Raw genomic sequence first — 20,635 nt, forward strand, 5'->3', positions numbered from 1 at the left:
TGTAGGTGAAATCTGTAGTAAATGCATCTCTTGAGCTATGCTAAACCTCTGTCATTTGTGCATGCCCTGTGTTTTATCATAACTTAGCCAAATTCAAGTGGATTCTTAAGCAAAGGCAGAAGTTAAATTCCTGACCCACAGGATATGTCCTGTTGAAATTCAAATCCCTCCTCCACATGCTTAACATGGAAAGAGCTCAGCAGAACAGGCAGAGCATTCCCAGCTTATGGCTGAAGGGAGAGACTCTCTTGTATGGCAAGGCTTGTAATAGAAAGAGGACCTTTACCTCCAGAAACCAGATCTGTATTATTTGAGCCACAGATGTACTGCTTAGAATAATGTAGCTAACTTACAACCTCTGCCCTGAGAACTGGTCAGTAGAATGTAATATGTCTAGCTAGAGGTAAGTGGCTAACAACACATTTGCAAGATAGTGTCTTCTTCACCTTCAGGGGATGAGGTGGGTGGCAGGTCTGTGTTCTTGCTCTGCAACTAGACTTCCAGGTGACAGTCTGCAAGGGGATGTCTAGCAGTCTGGTCTAAAAGCTCTGGAAACATCCAAAGGGAGGCATTCAGCTGGGGGGGTGTTTCTTCTGGGGAAAAAAAGGCAGAAAGCAGCTCAGAAATTTACTTGGGAGAAGGTAAAAAAAACAGGTCAGGAGAAAGCAGGCCCAGTTTATTATGGTGTGGGATGCAGATCTGTTCTGCCACTCCTCTATCTCCTCCTCACCCAGAGAGAAGACGGAATTGTACCTTGACCCCTCTGGCCACCAACCAGCTCCAGAACCAGGAGAACCAATGCTGCAAGGTTCGGGCCCTCTTCCATGCCAGCCTTGACCGCCACAGCTCGGAAGAGGAGCTGGAGCGCATCAACCGAGAGTTTGCTGCTGAGAAGCGAAAGTGGTCCCAGGTCAGCAGGCTTGCCTGCTGCAGCGACAGCAACAACACCTCCTCCAGTGACGAAGAAGTGAAGAACTTGTGCGCTATGTCCTTCCGGCCTGTGGCAGAGCAGGCCGATGGCCTGCATGCCAGCCCAAGCCCCGTGCTGTTCAGTGCCTCCCCTCCCAAGAGACTCCAGCCCCTGGTGCGGAGCCCAGCCTCCAGACCTTTAATCTTCACAAGTGTTGGGGCAGGCCTTGAGCAAGTCATGCCTTGTAAGAGACATCGACAAGGATACGGGGATAAGGTCAGCAGGCCCAGCCTTGACCTGGAAAAAATGCAGCAGGTAAGGCACAACTTCATATGAGGAAAGCATCATCACTTGAGAGAAGGTGGTGTAAGCAAAGATGGAAATGGGTTCTTGAGGCAGGGTTCAGTAAAGTCATAGAATCATAGAATCGTTTAGGTTGGAAATGACCTTTAAGATCATCAAATCCAACCATTAACCTAACCTAAGCAAGTCCACCACTAAACCAATTAAGGGGAGAGTAATACTTAATTTCATGTTTCCTGGCTTTGTGGCTGGATTATTTCTTAATGAAAGTAAAACTAGGAATCATTAAGGTTGGAAAGGACCTCTAAGATCATCAGTCCAACCATCAACCCAACATCACCATGCCTACTAAACCATGTCCCACAGTGCCACATCTACACGTTTTTTAAACACCTCCAGGGATGCTGACTCCACCACCTCTCTGGGCAGCCTGTTCCAATGCTTGACCACTCTTTCCGTGAAGAAGTTTTTCCTAATATCCAATCTAAACCTCCCCTGATGCAGCTTGAGGCCATTTCCTCCTGTCCTATTGCTAACTACTTGGCAGAAGAGAACTACAGCCTCCTTTCAGGGAGTTGTAGAGATCGATAAGCACTCCCCTCAGCCTCCTCTTCTCCAGGCTAAACAATCCCAGTTCTCTCAGCCGCTCCTTGTAAGACTTGTGCACTAGACCCTTTACCAGCTTCGTTGCCCTTCTCTGGACATGCTCCAGCAACTCAGTGTTCTCCTTGTACTGAGGGGCCCAAAACTGGACACAGGATTCGAGGTGTCGTGTCACCAGCACCGAGTACAGGGGGCCAATTGCTTCCCTGCTCCTGCTGGCCACGCTATTTCTGATACAAGCCAGGACGCTGTTGGCCGCCTTGGCCACCTGGGCACACTGCTGGCTCATGTTCAGCCAACTGCCAACCAACACCCCCAGGTCCTTTTCCACCAGGCAGCTTTCCAGCAGCCACTCTTCCCCAAGCCTGTAGCATTCGTTGCATGGGGTTGTTGTGACCCAAGTGCAGGCCCAGCACTTGGCCTTGTTGAACCTGATACAGTTGGCCTTGGCCCATCGATGCAGCCTGTGCAGGTCCCTCTGCAGGGCCATCCTACCCTCCAGCAGATCGACACTCCCACCCAGTTTAGTGTCATCTGCAAACTTACTGAGGGTGCACTCAATCCCCTCATCCAGATCGTTGATAAAGATATTAAACCAGGCTGGCCCCAAAACTGAGCCCTGGGGAACACTGCTTGTGACCCGTCGCCAATTGGATTTAACTCCGTTCACCACAACTCTCTGGGCTCGGCCACCCAGCCAGTTTGTTACCCAGCAAAGAGTACACCTGCCTAGGCCATGAGCCGCCAGCTTCCTTAGGAGAATGCTGTGGGAGATGGTGTCAAAGGCTTTACTAAAGTCCAGGTAGATGACATCCACAGCCTTGCCCTCATCCACTAGATGGGTCACCAGGTCATAGAAGGAGATGGGGTTGGTCAAGCAGGACCTGCCTTTCATGAACCCATGCTGGCTGAGCATGCTCCCCTGGTTGACCTGCACATGCCTGTTGAGTGTACTCAAGATGAACCACTCCATAATCTTCCCTGGCACCGAGGTCAGGCTGACAGGCCTGTAGTTCCCTGGATCCTCCTTCTGGCCCTTCTTGTAGATGGGTGGGCATCACATTGGCAAGCCTCCAGTCGCCTGGGAGCTCCCCTGTTAACCAGGGCTGCTGACAGATGATGGAGAGTGGCTTGGTAAGCTCCTCTGCCAGCTCCCTCAGTACTCTTGGGTGGATCCCACCTGGCCCCATAGACTTGTGCACGTCCAGGAGGCATAGCAGGTCATTAACTGCTTCCTCCTGGATTATGGGGCCTCCATTCTGCTCTCCATCCCTGTCTTCCAGCTCAGGGGGCTGAATACCCTGGGGATGACTGGTGTGGCTCTTAAAGACTGAGGCAAAGAAGGCATTAAGTACTTCAGCCTTTTCCTCATCCTTGGTGGCAATGTTCCCCCCCTCATCCAGTAAAGCATGGAGATTCTCCTTGGCTCTCTTTTTGTTGTTAATGTATTTGTAGAAACAATTTTTATTATCTCTTACAACAGTGGCCAGATTGAGTTCTAGCTGGGCTTTTGTCTTTCTAATTCTCTCCCTGCATGACCTAATGAGATCCCTGCACTCTTCTTGAGTTGCCCGCCCCTTCTGCCAAAGGTGGTAAACTCTCCTTTTTTTCTTGAGTCCCAGCAAAAGCTCCCTGTTCAGCCAGGCTGGTTGTCTTCCCTGCCAGTTCATCTTATGGCACATGGGGACAGCCTGCTCCTGTGCCTGTATGACTTCCTTCTTGAAGAATGCCCAGCCTTCCTGGACCCCTTTGCCCTTCAGGACTGCCTCTCAAGGGACTTTCCCAATCAGTGTCCTGAACAGGCCAAAGTCTGCCCTCTGGAAGTCCATGGCAGTGGTTTTTCTGGCCCCCCTCCTTACTTTGCTAATAATTGAGAATTCTATCATATCGTGGTCAGTAAGTCCAAGATGGCCTCTGACCACAACATCTCCCACGAGTCCTCCTCTGTTTGTAAACAGCAGGTCAAGTGAGGTACCTCCCCTGTTAGGCTCACTTACCAGCTGTGTCAGGAAGTTATCTTCCACATGCTCCAGGAACCTCTGAGACTGTTTCCTCTCTGCTGTGTTTTATTTCCAGCAGATGTCTGGTAAGTTGAAGTCCCCAAAAAGAACAAGAGCTAGTGACTGTGAGACTTCTGCCAGCTGCTTATAGAATGCTTCATCTACCTCTTCATCCTGGTTGTGTGTGGTCTACAACAGACTCCCAGCAGGATATCTGCCTTGTTGGCCTTCCCCCTCATCCTTACCCATAAGCACTCAACCTTATCATCACCACTGTTGAGCTCTATACAACCGAAACACTCCCTAACATGCAGAGCCACCCCACCGCCTCTCCTTCCTTGCCTGTCCCTTCTGAAGAGCTTATAGCCATCCAGTGCAGCACTCCCACCATGTTTCTGTGATCGTGACTAAGTCGTAGCTGTCCTGCTGCTCAATGGGTTCCAGCTCCTCTTGTTTGTTGCCCATGCTGCGTGCATTGGTGTAGACGCGCTTGAGCTGGGCTATTGACTTCACCCCCAATGTTGCCATGCTGCCCCTGGGCTCCTCTCTAGTGAGCCTGGTTATATCCTCTTCCCCCTTTGAACCCAGTTTAAAGCCCTTCCGATGAGCCCTGCCAACTCATGGGTGAGAATCCTTTTCCTCCTTGGAGATAGCTGAACTCCATCTGTTGCCAGCAGGCCCAGTACTGTGTAAACCTCCCCATGATTGAAAAAAACAAAATTCCACTGATGGCACATGTTAATCAGTCACATGCTAATCAGATGGGCTTTCCTGTTCCTTTCAGTATTCTTCCCTGCCACTGATGGGATTGAGGAAGACACTACATGTGCTCCTGATCCTTCAACCAGTCATCCCAGTGCCCTGAAGTCCCTTTTGATCACTTTAGGATTTCTGTCTGTAACCTCATCACTGCCAACCTGCATAAGCAACAGTGGGTAATAATCAGAGGGCTGTACCAGATCAGGGAGTTTCTTAGTAATGTCTCTAACCCGGGCCCCAGCAGATTTCCCTGTGGGATGGGTCTGGACAGCATATTGGTCCCTCTGTTCCCCATAGGAGGGAATCGCCTACAACTGTTACCCTCCTTTTTTTCCTAACAGAAGCACTCGTAATGCGTGGGGCTGACCGACTCACCCTAGGCAATCCCCTGGCTGGACCTTCACCTACACCCTCATTTGCCTGGCCCTCAAGTTCCAGAGCCCCACATCTGTTGTGTGAGGGCAACTGGGAAGGTGAGGGAGGCCGGGAGGGGATTCGCCTGCCGCCCCAAGCAGGGACCTGTTTCCATTCCCCCCCGTCTCTTAGGTCCCCTCCTTCTGCTTGCTGGCAAGAGGGTGGGGGATCCTCTGCTCCTTGTGGGGCCTCCACCTGCTGCCTTGGCCCCAGGGGTGGCAGGGCGTGGCTCCACCAACCTGTCTCCCTCACACTCCCTGACACTCCTCAGCCTTTCCACTTCCAGCTCTGCCACCAGGCTGAGCAGATCATTCACCTGGTCACACCGAAAATGGCTGCTGGCTGTGCCACCCTCCGGTACGAGTGACAGGCCCAGGCACTCCCTGCAGCCAGAGACCTGGAGGGCTGCGTGTTTGTGTGGGAGCTTCGTCTGGGTTGCCACGTTCCTTCTGGCCATGGCTTTCTGGGGAGTGGAAACCACAGCTGCTAGGTCTTCTCCTGGGAGGGCGATGACCCTGAGTTGGTTTTCCCATTAGAGCCAGGAGGGGGGCTGCGCCCTGCCTGCCCCAACAGCCGCCCTGCACCCTGGTTGCTCCTGCTCCCTGGGGGCTGCTCTTGTACGTGAGGGGGTTTGGCCGCTGTCACTCTTGTCCCCGGCCACGCTGAGTTGGAGCTGCCTCTGGTCAGGAGCTCCCTCTTTCCTGCTTTGGGTGGGGGGCTGGGGTGCCCTCTCTCTCCCTGCGCTTTTGCCACTGATTTGCCTCTTCCAGAAGGGTCCCCCGTCGTGACCGTCTGCTCTGGACCCCTTTGCCTCGCTGACTTCACCAAAATGAAAAGTCATAGGGTTGTTTCTTGTGATCACACCTTCAGAGGCATAATTGGTATTTCTGCTGTCTGTCTAGGATAAACTAGGCCGAAGTGTAGATACCTCTTTTGAAAGGTAAAGCCGCTGCTACTTGAGTGGCTTTTGATACCATTGGGCTGTTTTCTTGCTCCCCCCAGTAGGAAGGCAGCGCCCATACTGACCAGCTCATTGCATGACACATGAACAAAATCACTGGAGTTCATTTTTGTCAAGTTACCCCTGCTGCCATGAGCTGACCCATTACATTTACTCCAAAATAAATTAACTGCTTTGGGGTATATAGAGAAATATCTTTGTGATGGAAGCAGTTGTAAACTTGATGATAATAGGTATTTCCACACTTGCTGACTTCCTGGGCCCAGGCCTCTTTATGCCTCCTAGGAGTTTTACAGCAATGTAAAACAGTACTTTTTACTTTTTTAACACTTTACAAATACAACCTGTTTAAGGTTTGCTCTAGATGCGGTTGCGCTTGATTTTGCAGGACTTTTGTAGGGGCCTTGGATTGAGGTACATAAATGCTAGGAGTTTGCCTCATCTCTGCAGAGGCTGGGAAATGGGGCATGCCTGGTACTGGTGGGGTGGACTGCCCTGTGCAGTGCCCATCTGGTGCTTCTCAGAAGGCATTGCTATAGAGTTAGTATTTTACCTTGCTCTTCATTATTTGTTTTTCTTCTTGCACTGGTGTAGTCTCAGTTTGAAAGAGTTATCTGCAGACATCTGCTGATCCTGGTAAATTGCAGTAAGTTAGAGACAGTTATTTTCAGTTCTGAATTTCCTCTCATTAGGGAAGAATGCCTCTCATTCGTTGGATGTACTAGTTTTAACCTTACTAACAACACCCCCTTTAAGCCTCCTAGATAGACCCACTAGAAGAAAGGATTATGTATTTATTTTCCAAGATCTATAAAAGTGAGATCCCTCCATTTCCCCATTACATTGCTGCTTGTTCTCAGTCCTGCTGGCAACATACATCCCATGAATACATAATGCAGAGACTTGTGGTTTCAGTACAGTTTTCCTCACCCCCTCTTTGCCCTTCTCGCCAAGTTTCTGCTCACAGAACATTCAAAAGGCCCAGTCTTGCATTTCACATCACCCAAATCTTCTACTGATACTGACAGACTTTAATTAGTCTCACATCCTAATGAGGGGAGAAAAAAGCTGGTAAGCCTGTGCCCAGCTGCCTTTCTTTCAGAGTGCATTTGAGTAAATGGAGAAATTTTTCTTTTGGCCCAGGTGCTTTCTCTGATTTGGATGCCAGGCATAGCATCTACCTGCTCTGCCTTAAATTCCCTTCAGCAGTGTGTTTGGGAGCATGTTGGTGAAGGTTAGAGGCTGATTTAAATAACCTTTCCAAACTGTTGTGGTTTTTCTGGGAAACCTTGTGAGAATGATTTGCTTCCTGGTCTGTCTGCTCACTACACTTCTGGATTAATTGTGGCAAAGATTTTTGCAAAGAAGTTGAAATCTAGAGTGGAGGTGGGGGTGCGGTTTTAAGTAACATTTTTACTATAGGTGTCATTCGTACTTCCAGGTTGTGGAATCCCTGTAATAAAGGGTATTCAGGTAGTGGTTTTAATTTAAAAGTGTACTTTTGGGGGGACTGGGAGGGGAAAATGTGAACCTTGTAACAGTGTTTGGTTATTTGTATTATATTTATAGTTTTAATTGGTTAATTTTCAAGCAGTAACATCTTGAAGCTTTATGATGACTTCTTGATCCAGGAAGTCTTGTTCACTGCATGGCTTTGCATGCTACCTGTACTTGTTTCTGCTACAAAAATCATGACAGAAATAACAATAGTGGTGTAGATTCGGTCTTCTACTGACATTTGGGTTCCCATCAGCTTAGCTAAAATCTGCAATCTCATTTCTTATGACAGTGATCTCAAATCTGGGTTTTGTTTTGAGTTCTGCCACAAAATCCTTGTATGAAGCTGGGCAAGTCTCGTTCAGTACCCCCATTCTCCAACAAAAATGCCTCTTATTAACTGTCTGGACAGCACTTGGCATCATGTGTTTTTTAGTCAGGTAAACAATGCAAATGAGGAATGATAATATTAAACCGGCTACTCTAAGGATTCGTCTGGGCTCTGAATATCAAGCTATTCTTCCTTTACGATTCTTATTCTTACTATCATGTTTGCGCCCATGAGAATACACCTGAAAAGCTTGATCAGATGGAAGCTTTTCTGAGCAGCAGATGTGGTTTTTACTCTCATCCCTGAGCCTTACTTCCCATTCCTGCGTTTCTGTGAAGCTGGCAGATGACAAAGAGTATCAGGCAAGATTAATTTGTGCCAGAAGCAAATGTGTTCTGAGACAAGAAGATACTTTTGGGTGCATAATGTTGTATGCATTACTTGAGGGTGGGTGAAGAGATGCCAAGTGTTTTGTCTTTGCATCAAATCCAGTTTATGTTGGATGGTGATGTAAAATTAGTCCAGAGAGTTGTGCTGTGGAGTGGCTCTGTGTGGGGATGCTTAAGCTATTCTTATGGTTGAACAGACAAGGCAGCTTTTGTAGGAAGGCCATGGATCAGTGGCACGTGGTGTCCAAATGTCTTCCAGTGATTTGGTGCCTTTTGGTAAGGAAGGGGAGCAAATTTGGGAGAGACAAGTGGGTTGGGGGCAATCTGAGTGCTTTGAAGGGGTTAGGGAATTGCTGTGCTTCTACCTCCATTGCCTGTGGATAAATGGAAGCCTCCATCATCTGGGCCTTTCAGTTCAGCCTCCATCAGCAGGAAAGGCTGCATAGGAACAGGTTTAAAAAGTCCCGTTCTGGTTAGGTGCCAGGCCATGCCTTTTCAGCTTCATGGGGCAGTGTGATTCTGCCCTTTGTGCCCCAGCCATGAGTTTGGGCAGTTGGTGGGTGTATTTCCCACCCTGGCTGGCTGGTCAGCTGGCCACCCAGCCTCTTCCCTATTGAGGCTGAGCAAGGGGAATTCGATACATACTTTTCTTCACTCCTCCAAAGGACTAGAAAATTAGCTCAGAAGACTTCTTCCTTTCTTTCCCCTAATTGGGCAGAAATACCCTGGCTCATGCAGACACCCGTGTTGCTGCAGTGAATGCCCTCTGCCAGTCACCCCTTGATCATGGTCCTTGGACAGCAACCTCATTACACACAGGCCCTGCTGCCAGCCACTTGCTATTTAATGAAGGCCGTGCATGTCCTAGAAAGACTGAGGCTGCTGCCACCCTGCTAACCTCAGCAGGTCTGACTTTTGGCAATGCTGAGAGCATGAGGTCAAGGACAGCCTGGACATCCTTTGATGGCTCAAGGTGAAGGCACCAGGGGATGCAAGGGTCGGCTGAGGTGTAAGGAGGTCCAGGGTGTCACAAAGACTCCTTGGAGCTGCTGAGCTCATTCCCAGGGGATGAGAGTAATTGGTCTCAGCAGGTTACGTAAACAGATAGGAAGTAAAGGGTCTGTCTTCCTGTACTGTTTAGTGGGACTGGCTGGAGCTCTTTTGAAATCTACTTTCAACAGCTTGAGAAGTGAGAGGGCAGCATTTGCAGGAGAGAGAGAGAGATCATAAAAGATGTCTCTTGGAGGAGAGCAGCTTTGGGTTGGCAGGATGAGAAATCCAAATTGCCCTCATATGTGGTAGGTGGCTGGTAAGGAAAGCATTGCTTTGAAGTACAAGACAGAGAGTTTGGGTACGTGGGTATATTTCCCATTATGCTATGAAGTCACTAGGTAGTTCTGAACAAGCTGTGAAACCCTTCTGCCATGGTTTGCCTGCACATATGTGTAGATAATATCAAGCTTCCATTGTCTTATGGAGGCTAAATGCATTATTTAAAATGCTTTGAGGTCCTAAGATGAAAACGGCCAGCACAGAAGAGAAAAACACATCCTGTATGAGCATTTGGGTGGTAGTCCTTTTGCTGAATATTTGAATACTGGCATTTTGGTTGGACTGGGCCTGGTAGGGCCATCGGCATGGAAAGCTTTCTTTGGGCCGATACTGGTTGCACACAGGCTGCAGGATGGCACTCATCACACGTGGCCAAGGACCAATGTGTGACCCCTGGTACGCTGGGGTCTGGGCTTCAGGCTGCTAATGGCTCCAGGGTGAGATTTCCATATCCTTAGCACAGCTGGGCTTTGCCCTTGCCTATCTCTCCAGGACTTGACAAATAGCTTCCAGATAGAGAAACGTGTGAGCTTGTGAGTCCTTTTCACATCTCAGCCTCCCATTTGAATCCAGGCCCTGTCAGTTCCTGAAAATTGTTATCATCTGTTTGCCTGTCTGAGCTTGCCTCTGTGCTGAGGGGGTGCCGGAAAACCCACTGCTGGTGCTGGTGGTAGTTTCATCACTGTCTCTGCCCTGGGCCTTGCTCTCCAGAGTGACTGAGCAGAGTTCAGGGGCCTGTGCTAAGCGTAACGGCTTACACCATTTCCTAAGGGGCCCAGTGCCAGAACTTGTCTCTCCCAGGTGTGAAAAGTTGGGCCATAGCAGTTCTTTGTCCCTGGGTGCAGTAGAGCCCTTATTGAAGCAATATAAGGAAACTGTTGCAGAAACCAATTGCGCCATTACAGAATGAGAAATCCTGCTTCTGGTAACCTCCTGCAATTTTGCTTTTATTTTTCACCCCCAGAAATATTCTACAACAGCTGTTCCTCCAGCACAGAAGCCCCTGTCTATCTCACCCCTGCCAGCATTTGGCACTGAAGCAGCCAGCAAAACAAATGCTATGCCTGGCTGCTGTGAGGCAATCCTAGCATGAGAAAGTTTGGGGCTGAAAAAGATTGATTAGATTGTCTGGTCTGTTTGCCTGCAAGGATGTAGTTCTGTGGCAGGAGGCTCTGGGACTCTATAGACATGTACCATATGAGTGGGTGATGGGGCATGGTAGAGGTGTCTCATTCTTTGTGCCTTTGGAGGAGCTGAGGAGATGTTCTCGTCTGGTTTGATGTCTGTTATAAAGGCTCTTTGGCTCAGTGCCATGCAGCTGATGTCTGGCTTGCTGATTAAGGCATTTGTAGTCTGACAGTGGCAGAGAGAGGGAGGATTGGAAGGAAGGGTGCCTTCTGAGAACACCCAGGTCTGGGAGGTAGAGAGACTCAGTACTGAGGGAAGGCATGAGGAACCCCACCCTGCCCCAAGGAGGTGATTATGACTCTGCCAGGCAGCAGATATCTCTTTCTCTGTGTCCCCTAAGTGTTCCCTGGATGGTTATCTAATCCATGCAAAAACATGCTGTCATGCAAGTGCCTGTGTGCTGCCAGGGCTGGATGAATCGGAGCATAAGAGAGCAGTAACCCATGCAGAACTTGGCCTAGCTGCTTCCTAGAAGGGGTAATGATTTCCATTTCTTTCCTGAAGAAGGCAAGTGAGTTGACTATGTCATCACTTCACTGATGGTAAGGCTCACCTGCTGCCATGGTGCCAGCTTGTGAATGCAAAGGGCAAGGCAGGTAGGATAATCTAGTCCTATTTCTAAGCTTTCAGCATCAATCAGCATGACAAAGGTTAGAGCATTCTCACAGAATAGTTGAGGTTGGAAGGAACCTGTGGAGCTCATCTTGTCCAACCTCCTGCTCAAGGAGGGTCACCTGCAGCCAGTTGCCTAGGACCATGTCCAGATGTCTTTTGAACATCTCTAAGGATGGAGACTGTGCAACCTCCCTGGGCAACTTCTGCCAGTGCTCAGTCACCCTCACAGTAGAAGTATTTCCTGATGTTCAGAGGGAACCTCCTCCTGCGTTTGTTTGTTCCCATTGCCTCTGGTCCTGGCACTGGGTACCACTGAAAAGCACCTGGCTCTGTCCTCCCTTCAGATATTTGTACACAATGATAGGATCCCCCTGAGCCTTTTCTTCTCCAGGCTGAACAGTCCCAGCTCTCTCAGCCTCATCTCATAGGAGAGATGCTCCAGTCCCTTAATCATCTTTGTGGCCATCTGTTGGACAGTCTCCAGTAGCTCCATGTCTCTCTTGTACTGGGGACCCCAGAACTGGACACAGTACTCCAAGTGTGGCCTCACCAGTGCAGAGTAGAGGGGAAAGATCACCTCCCTCGACCAGCTGGCAACATTCCTCCTAATGCAACCAAGAATACCATTCACCTTCTTCAGAGCAAGGGCACATTGCTAGTTTATGTTCAATCTGGTGTCCACCAAGCCCCCCAGATCCTTTTCTGCAAAGCTGCTTTCCAGCTGGGTGGCCCCCAGCATGTACTTGTGCTTGGGGTTGTTCCTCCTCAGGTGCAGGACTTTGTACTTCCCCTTGTTGAACTTCATGAGGTTCCTATCAGCCCATTTCTCCAGCCTGTCGAGGTCTCTCTGGATGGCACCACAACCCTCTGGTGTATCAGCCACTCCTCCCAAACTTGCTGAGGGTATGCTCTGCCCCATCATCCAGGTCATTAATGAAGATGTTGAACAGGACTGGATCCAGTATTGACCCCTCGGGTACATCACTAATTACTGGCCTCCAACTAGACTTTGTGCCATTGATCAAAACCCTCTGAGCTCAGCCGTTCACCCAGTTTTCAGTTCACCTCGCTGTCTGCTCACCCAACCTGTACATCAACAGCTTCTCTGTGAGGTTCTCTGTTCTCTGTACATTGTTGAAATACAGAATTAATTTCTGTGCGAGTCTGCTCAAACTTTCCGTGGCACTTCTGTCTTGCACCATGACATCTGTTGATACTATGTTTGCCTTTCAAGTGTGCTGCTAGCAGACTTTCATTCTGATCATGCATCTATCCTTGGACCTCTTACACCATTGTCAGCCCTGGCAGAGAGTGTGTTGGCTCGTCCATTCCTAGGGCCAAACACTTCTGCTCTTCTCTCTAATCCCCTCCTTCCTTGTTTTACCTGAGTGCATTTTTGATCTGGTTTTGTAATGCACGCAAAGGAGCAACAGTTCAAGGGGGAGACGGGCGAGTGAGCCACTGTATGAGTGCTTCTGTCTGGAAATATTTATCTCTTTTTACCTGGGTATCTGGCCATGTACCTTTGCCTTCTCTTCCTGGGAGCTTGCATGTTGGTGAATATAGCTATTTGGACTACCATGGGGCCTAAGTACCATCTGGGCTGTCTTCAAGCGTGAACCAGTAGCTAGAACATCTGATGAAACATCTGAAACCTGGTTCCTTGAGGTGCTGTTTTGGATCATGAAAGAGAGTGGGGATTAGGTTGGTCAGGGCGATTTGAGTGCACCAGAGAGCTTGGTTGAGGAAAAGGAAGATGAGGGAAAGAAGTTAGATGTGGCTGAAGTGTGGGAGAGTATGTGCTGAAGGCAGCAGAGGTCTTTGGGATAGGAAGGGGAAGAGGAGGGTAAGAAAGGGTAGAGACACAGTTAGAGAGAGTAATTTTGTTGTATTAAGATTCCCAAAGGGACAATAATAGCACCTGGCACCAGTGACAGTAAATTATGATCCCGAGGTTAAAGCCAAAGGCTTATCATTTAGATTGGCAGGCTTGCTGGCTACCTTCCCAACCCTGCTGTCTTTCTTTTTTCTCTAAGCTCTAAAGCCTGGTAAGAAGGTATTAGACTAAAGCTGATTCTTTGGCTGCAGACCAGAGAGATGAGATCAAATGGGCATATGGGCACCACTGGCATGTGTCCTTGGGATATGACTTACAGAGAAGTCCTGAGTGATGCTGGTGATACTGTGTGAGGCTTGAACTCTTGGTGTGACTCTGATGGGTAGGTAGGCCCGGAGGGAGCAAATTTGGAAGGGGGGAAAAAAAAAAGTTTTCCCACCTGGAAGTGGCTGCCAGAGTCTCTGCATGAGAATGGACAAGGTTGGGGTCTTGACCTCTTTAGCATTTTTCTTTCAAAGTACCACAGAGAGTAATTCCTACTTAACTAGTAGAAGGAAAAGCCCAGTCTCCCATATCTACTGACAGTGGTTTATGGTGGGCTGCCATCAGGGCACAAAAGCCATCACTCAGCAAAACGTAGAGATCCCAACTGTGGCAACACAACTGGTTAAAATGCCATTTGAAGTGGGATGAATGGCAGTCACAGAGTAGGCACTGGGTTGGATACCCAAGGGTGGCCATCCTGCAGCATATCCCTGTTCCATCTTTTGAGCGTTGGCTGTTGCAGGTCCTTTTTGAAGAAGGTTTTCCAAAGGATGTTTTGTTTCTTGTTTTGACAGAGTACAGTGCAGAAGGATAATGTTGGCACGTTCTCTTTCCCACTCTCTGAATTCAGCCCAAGTAGCCTCGAGGGCCTGGCAGATTAAGAAGTTTTGCTGCAACCTGTTTATTCTTACCAGCAAGACCAGTTAGTAGATGTTGCTTGAAGGTGAAGGTCAGGACCTTCTCTACAGTGGTCTTCTGTGGAATAGGGCTGGATTGTCCTCACTGCCCCCAGCCTTGGTGTGTCTGGACTAGAAGGACTACCTGGGTTGGGTCCCAGTGTGGCTGCTGAGTTGGCCAGATACCTCTCCCTTCCCACTCCTCCCTCAGCATGTGGCTCACTGTGATACAAATATCTCATTGTTGCCTGGGGAGAAAAGGAGTTTGCAGGCGGCTTCACCATATGCTGTCACTGCCCATGTTGTATTTGGTCTGCGGGTGAATGGATCTCTCTTCGGGCATGATAAGTTACATCTTTTGCTTATGGTAGCAACCTCTGAAAAGGAGAACGCCTTACAGTTTACTGCGTTGGAGGATCAGTGAGGTGAGCTTGAGGAGACTGGAAAGGGTAAATGGCTATTTGGAACCAAGCTGGTTATTCCTCATGTAGTCCAGAGAGTGTGTGATGGTGGTGGCAGTTTTCTGCTTGCTTTTCTGACTTCATTATATAAAGAAACTTAAATGAATGGAAGAGATAGGTTAGGCTTTTTCTTTTGTCCCTACCCTACCACCACCACTAAGCGTTGAATTCCCAGCTTAAGCACTTACATAAGTGACTTGTCTCTTACAAGTCAGCACCCACAAGATAACAGGGGCTGCTACTGCTTAAAAATCAGGCAGTAAAAGACTTGTTCAAAGCACTACACAGAAGCGATGGTAGCAAGGAATGGAAAGCAAGAGCTTGTTTTTCACTTTACTTTCTGCTGGCACTGCATAGCTCCATATCTCTGAAGTAGGACGCCTTCCTCATTCAGCATGGCTTGGCACTGGTGTCTGAGAGGTGACACAGGTGTGCTTTGCACCCTGCAGTCTCCCTGTGGGGCAGTGCCTGGGAGTGAGAAGGAAGGAGGGAGGTGGTAGTGCAGGTTTGGAAACAGCAGAAATAGGGCGGTCATGTGATGGTGCAGATTAACTATTAATGCTGGGCTTTTGTGCTCCAGTTTTGCCACCACGGACTGAAAGCAAGGAGCTTGTCTCAGAGCATGTCTGAGACTTATAAAAACTCAGCAGCCATTACTGTTCAATGGGCAGAAGCTGGCTACGCTTTTAAGGCCAAGCCTGTGACTAGAGTAAACACTCTAGGAAATACTGTTTTTGAGGCAAGCTTTGGCATGGTAGAATAGCCAGTCTGGCTGTCAACAACACAGCTGTCCTTGGCGTGGGCTGGGGTTTAGCTCTGATTTTCTGCCTTAGCTCTGAATAGCCTCTCCATTGTTGGCTTACATGAGAACCGCACTGCTGGGCTCTGCTTGTGCTTTGTTTCAGCCTGTTGATGTCAATGGGAGTTTTGGGCATCAGTCCACAGCTCATCTCACACGAGGAGGCACTCAATAGAGGCATCTATTTTTCATGTAGATGGAGACTGAGTTAAACTGGAGCAGATTCACTTCTAAAACTCCCTGCCCTTCTCCAGAGCTGTGTTCCCAGATACACACTTGTTGAGCTGCAACTGGTTTTGAGGAAACAATGACTGGGAAGTCAGAGACGAACCCTTCCTCTCCAAGCCAAAACCGTATAATTACATTTTTTTCTAAATTCAAGGTTTCAAAAGCATAGGTGTTCTGGGGGCCACAGGTAAATTAAAAAAAGCACAAATGAAGATACTTAAGAGAAACCCTATTAAGTTTGCTGGTTTTCCTCATTGAAAATAATCTTTTCAATCTCCTGTTGGACTTTGCTAGCTCATGCAAAGCAATTTCCATAGGAATGAATTTGCAAAACTGAGGATCCTCTAGAGTATTAGGAACTTAATGTAAATGAGAAGTCTGTGGTCATGTCTATACTAGGGCAAACTATATTTTTAATTCTAAAAATGTGCTTGTGTTTTAAAATTCTGGCATATTCTTGCAAGCTATAATTTCACCTTCATGCATTTGATTATGGAAAAAATAGGTTGAGCAGTTACACAAAAGATGAAACCCTGAATCACTTTGCAAGTTACTTTGCAATCTTATTGTAAGCATGCTCATTTTTGACAGCATAGATAAGTCTGTTGCCTACCTGTGGAGACTTTAGGAGCTCCCTATCTTGCATATCGCTTCAGAGGCTCATCAGACACTCCTATAGGCTCTGGTGTGACGGTATGTGGGCATAATATGATTAAGAAACAAGAAACAGTTTAACAAATAGTTTTCCAAATTGCAAAGCTAGTGGATCCGTGCAGTTCCTAGTATAGGTAGAAATATCCTTAAAATGGAACCAGTCAGATGTCTGGTTTTCTTACTGCTGTGAACATGTTATTTGTTATGTTGCAGGTGATGTGGTTTGCAGCTGGGGAAACTGTCATAGGTCAGGGAATGCCCTGGGTTTGTTCAGGAAAGCCTGTTACCTCTATTGTTTAATGCATGTGCAGGAAAGACAGACAAGCCACACATAAGAACGTGGTGTACCTAGCTAGGTGATAAGACTGTATATTGAGCATACCATAATGCAAGTCTTGAAACCTAAGCTGCGGTGCTTTGTTCAGAGCTCTGATTGAAATAGCACAGTGAGTTCATGATACATGCATTTTCATTGTAGTTCTGAATTTGATGTGCTATCAAATCAAGCTCTTAACTTGTTTTCAACTTAATATAATTTCTTGTCATGCTCTGAATAACATGGCCAGCTCTGTTAGTTTCTAAGTGTTGTTAGAGGAATGAGTGTAATTATAAGTAGTGGAAGTGGTGCTCTTGGAAAATGTTTTTTGAGCACAGAGACTTCTAGTATGACATCCTTTTAGTATTCTTGTATCTTTTCTTTCATCATACACCTAATGTTCTTTTCAAGTCTCACTGCTACAAGAAGCGTGAAAGGCATTTTTGATGTGCTAATTCTTCCTGTCTGCATTTTGCAGACTCTTACTATGGGCAGTTATGCTCAACAGCCTATGGAAAGACCCTAGAGATGAGTGAACCGTAAACCACAAGAAGCTGAAAAAAAATCAGATTGCTATCTCATGATGTGGCTGCTAGTAGGCTTAGAAGTAGAAAGCAGCAGTAACTACTGCTGCAACTGTGAGAGTTGCCTATGTTGCTTGGTCCGCTGTATAAAACTCTGTACTACAGAGTTGAGACACTGGTTCATTTGCTTTCCAGATGCAACCATGCAAATCATTCAAACATCCTCAAAACTATTCATATAGATGTGGTATATGTTTTTGCTTTTATTATCAACCTTTCTCTGCACAGAGGATCTTAATGAATTTGGCCTTGAGACATTCGGATCTGCCTTTACACTCTGCTCGTTCTTCTTGTAATGAGATGATCTGAACTTTTGCCCTTCTCCAGTGTGGTGGCTGAATGAGCCCTCTTGGTCCTAGGACATGACTATTTCATAACCATGAGATGGGCCAAAATCCTGAACTGAAAAAAGGAAACACCAAAATTATTTGTGTGTTAAAATTGATGCATGTGTTATGAGTGCTGGCATGTGTTGCACAAGCTCTGATATGGATCTTACAGGCTATTGAGTTGGAGGTTTATTTCCAACTATTTGGAAAGTGGATCTTGATGCAGACAGAGTGGCATACATGAGGTCAGCAGTTCTCCAACTAGTTCTTTGTGCACGGCTTCCGGCACAGCTCTAAGGGTTGCCATGCTCTGCTAACACCTGTTTAGAAGGGTAGTGGCCTGCTTCTGGCTCTGAGCTGGCACATCACTTGTCTTGCATAGGGGAGGTTCAAAAAGTTGTCAGGAGTAATGTATATCCTGTGCTGACACCCATGGACAAGTGGAGATGGAGCTCAGCGCATTGAAGTGTCCAGGGAAAAATACTCTTTGCCGAATGGGTTGTATTGCTTCTCATGTTGGGGAAGCTTCCCTGGACCAGCTTCTGTGCCATACTGAGCCACGTGCAGCCATGAGGATGTGAACAAAGGGGATGCAACAGGGTATCAGAATCCACGAGTGCTGATCACCAGCACTGAAAGGAAGCCCATACCTATTGAAGAGGAAGGACAAAGCACCAGGTGGGGCATACCGGCTCCTCGGAAATCCTTGCAAGCTGTTCACATGGGTACAGGCCTGGGCTGGCCCTTTCAAAGTTGGTAGGTCAAACCCCATCACAAGCTCTGAGCTTCAATCTGCAACCACCACCCCAGACCCCATGAGCTGTGTAGTGGTGTGCTGCAAGGCAGATGTGGGTCTGGGAGAATGTTCTCCTAGCACAGTGGTTAGTTACATGCTGCATAAATGGATTAGCTCCCTGGAGTAAGAGGCCTTTACCCTATTAGCTAGCCAGCCACTTCATCATGTTCCCTTGTCACTAACGTGTATGTGAGGTTCAGCAGGAGCAGGGGGACAAGTAGGTGGTAGGGTAGGGAATGTGGGAACAGTTGGGTTACGTCATAATTTCTCTTTGTGGTTATTAATATTCTACTATTCCTACTTCACGGATGTCTCTTTGAAGACAAAAAATGGTCTCTCTTGTTTGTTAATAATTTTCTGGCCTGTAATTTCTAATATAGTACTTGTTTATGTAAAATTATTTTCATGTGCTCATGCAAACAAATGGGATCTCACAAATAGGCACAGTCATGTGAAAGAAGATGCTGAAATGTGCTGCAGGGCTGTGCAGACGTGACACGTACACATGTGTGTGTGTCTTGGGAGGAGAAGGAGTGGGATTCTGTGCCCTGCATTCAGACGCTGTGGAGCCTGAGCAAGCCCCATGGCTTGGGATGCTTGCTTGTTTGCTTGAGACAGGCTTGTTTTGGCTTCCCAGAGCTGTTTATGCAGTCAGTCTGCATTTGGCTTTCTCAAAATTTCTCCACTGTCCACAAATTCAAGTTCTCATCTGAAGACATGACCTCGTGTGTTTTCTGCTTAAAGTTGCCTTAGTCAGCGCTCCCAGCAGTACCGACTGAACCCAAGGCAAGGGTTCCCATGGGGTAATGTCCTTTCCGCTCAACTGGAGAGAGGGTGGGAGGCAATTCAGAGTCACCTTTTGAGGTTTCCATTATGAAGAACAGGCCACGCCTGCCTTCCTGGCCACTGAAAAATCCTTTCCTGAAGTTAGTGTTAGGAGTATTACCCCATGTTGCCCTTTTTTTTGAGAAGCTCCACTAAGGCCAACCCTCTGGCTAAGAATCTGTGGAAAAGGTGCATATTTCAGGTTCTCCCTAGACAAACCCATTGATCTCCATTGGACATTTTGTGTGGTGGATTAGAGATAGATACAGTGTGGTTTTTATACCTCCTGAAAATTCCCTTGTGCTAACCATACCCTCTAGGGCAGGTTTTTGGGCTGACAAACAGGCATTCAGGGCCAAGAATTTGTACCTTTAACCTTGCGCACTTGATATCACCATCTGAAACATTCAGGTTAGCTCTAAAAACAGGATGAAATTGACTTAAAAATCTAGGCTTGAAACAATTTTGAACTTTTTTTTTTCTTTTGCCTTCCATGCATACAGCTATCTCTTCCTCTGCCGGGATGAACCTGTGGCAGGGTGCACTCTCCTGGAAATCTGGCGTCCTGGATGCGTAGGCTATTTGCTGTCTGGCTGGTGGCTTGCACGTCCTTCGGAGTGTCTTGTAGTTTTTTCAGTTAGCTGAGAACGATGTAAAGGTAACCTGGCACACACTCTGGTAGTGCCTGTGTCCTTTGGGTTTGGAGCAGCCATCTGTGGATTCTCTTCCTCTTTGTGTCCCTGTAATGTCATAGCTGACAAGAGTCTGTACCTTTCACTGATCTTTTTTTTTTTCCGTTCCCAGGGTATACAGCTGTGTGACTTTCAGAGCCCTCTCTGTGTCTCCCTGCTTAGAGGAAACTGTGTTTACTGTGTTGCCTGACTTGTGCTAATGGCTTAACCCTTTCTTGGTGTGCTTGGGACAGCGTTTAAACAGCAAATGGTGGAAGTGTTTGGGGCTGCCTGTTTCAAGCCCCCAGCACTGTCATCTCTCACGTGCTGCAGCAGCAGAGCTGGGGGGAATGGAATAAAGCCGCAGGAGGCAGTGTGCCTTCTGCCCTAACTCTGCCTGTGGCAAAGGTCGGTGAGGAGGGAGGGCTTTGGAGTCACATCCAAGCGCCAAGCCAAGGCTTCAGTTAACAGTCGCAAGCTGGGACTGCAGAAGTGAGACAAACTATAGAGACATCAGATGATATGTTAGACTAGACTGGATGTTCCCTGTGGACAGCTTTGGAGCCAAGGCCGGGAATGAAGGGAGGGAACAGTCACGTTGGCAACCCTGAATTAAAAGCTTGTAAGCTCTTTCTCAGGAGCTGCTACCGTGCCTGCCAGCTGTGAAACTAGACCCCCCTGGCCCTTTGCACCCCTCCTCCCTTCCCAGGCTCTACTGAGCGGGCGGGGCGAGCCCAGCATTTGAACTTTGGTAACTTTGGCATGTGCAGATGAGTGATAGGGAATTAATGAATCCTGCCGCTTCTTTATATTTTTGTTACTCCACAGGTGTTGGAGTTTTTGGTCAGGTCTGTTTCCTGCACAAATGGAGCTTTGCATTTTTTCCAGGCCT

General features: G+C 47.7%; 1 protein-coding gene across 2 annotated transcripts in view; it reads left to right on the forward strand.

Moving 5' to 3' along the window:
• Positions 1-20,635, forward strand: part of LOC104033930 (uncharacterized) — a 63,004-nt gene that overhangs the window by 20,218 nt on the left and 22,151 nt on the right. For both annotated transcript variants that reach the window (XM_075708214.1, XM_075708215.1), the window contains exon 3: positions 735-1,225. In XM_075708214.1, coding sequence (XP_075564329.1) covers positions 735-1,225 — 491 coding nt within the window. The remainder of the gene's footprint in view (positions 1-734; positions 1,226-20,635) is intronic.

Source organism: Pelecanus crispus, chromosome 3, assembly GCF_030463565.1.
Source record: "Pelecanus crispus isolate bPelCri1 chromosome 3, bPelCri1.pri, whole genome shotgun sequence".
In the NCBI taxonomy this organism is placed as follows: domain Eukaryota; kingdom Metazoa; phylum Chordata; class Aves; order Pelecaniformes; family Pelecanidae; genus Pelecanus; species Pelecanus crispus.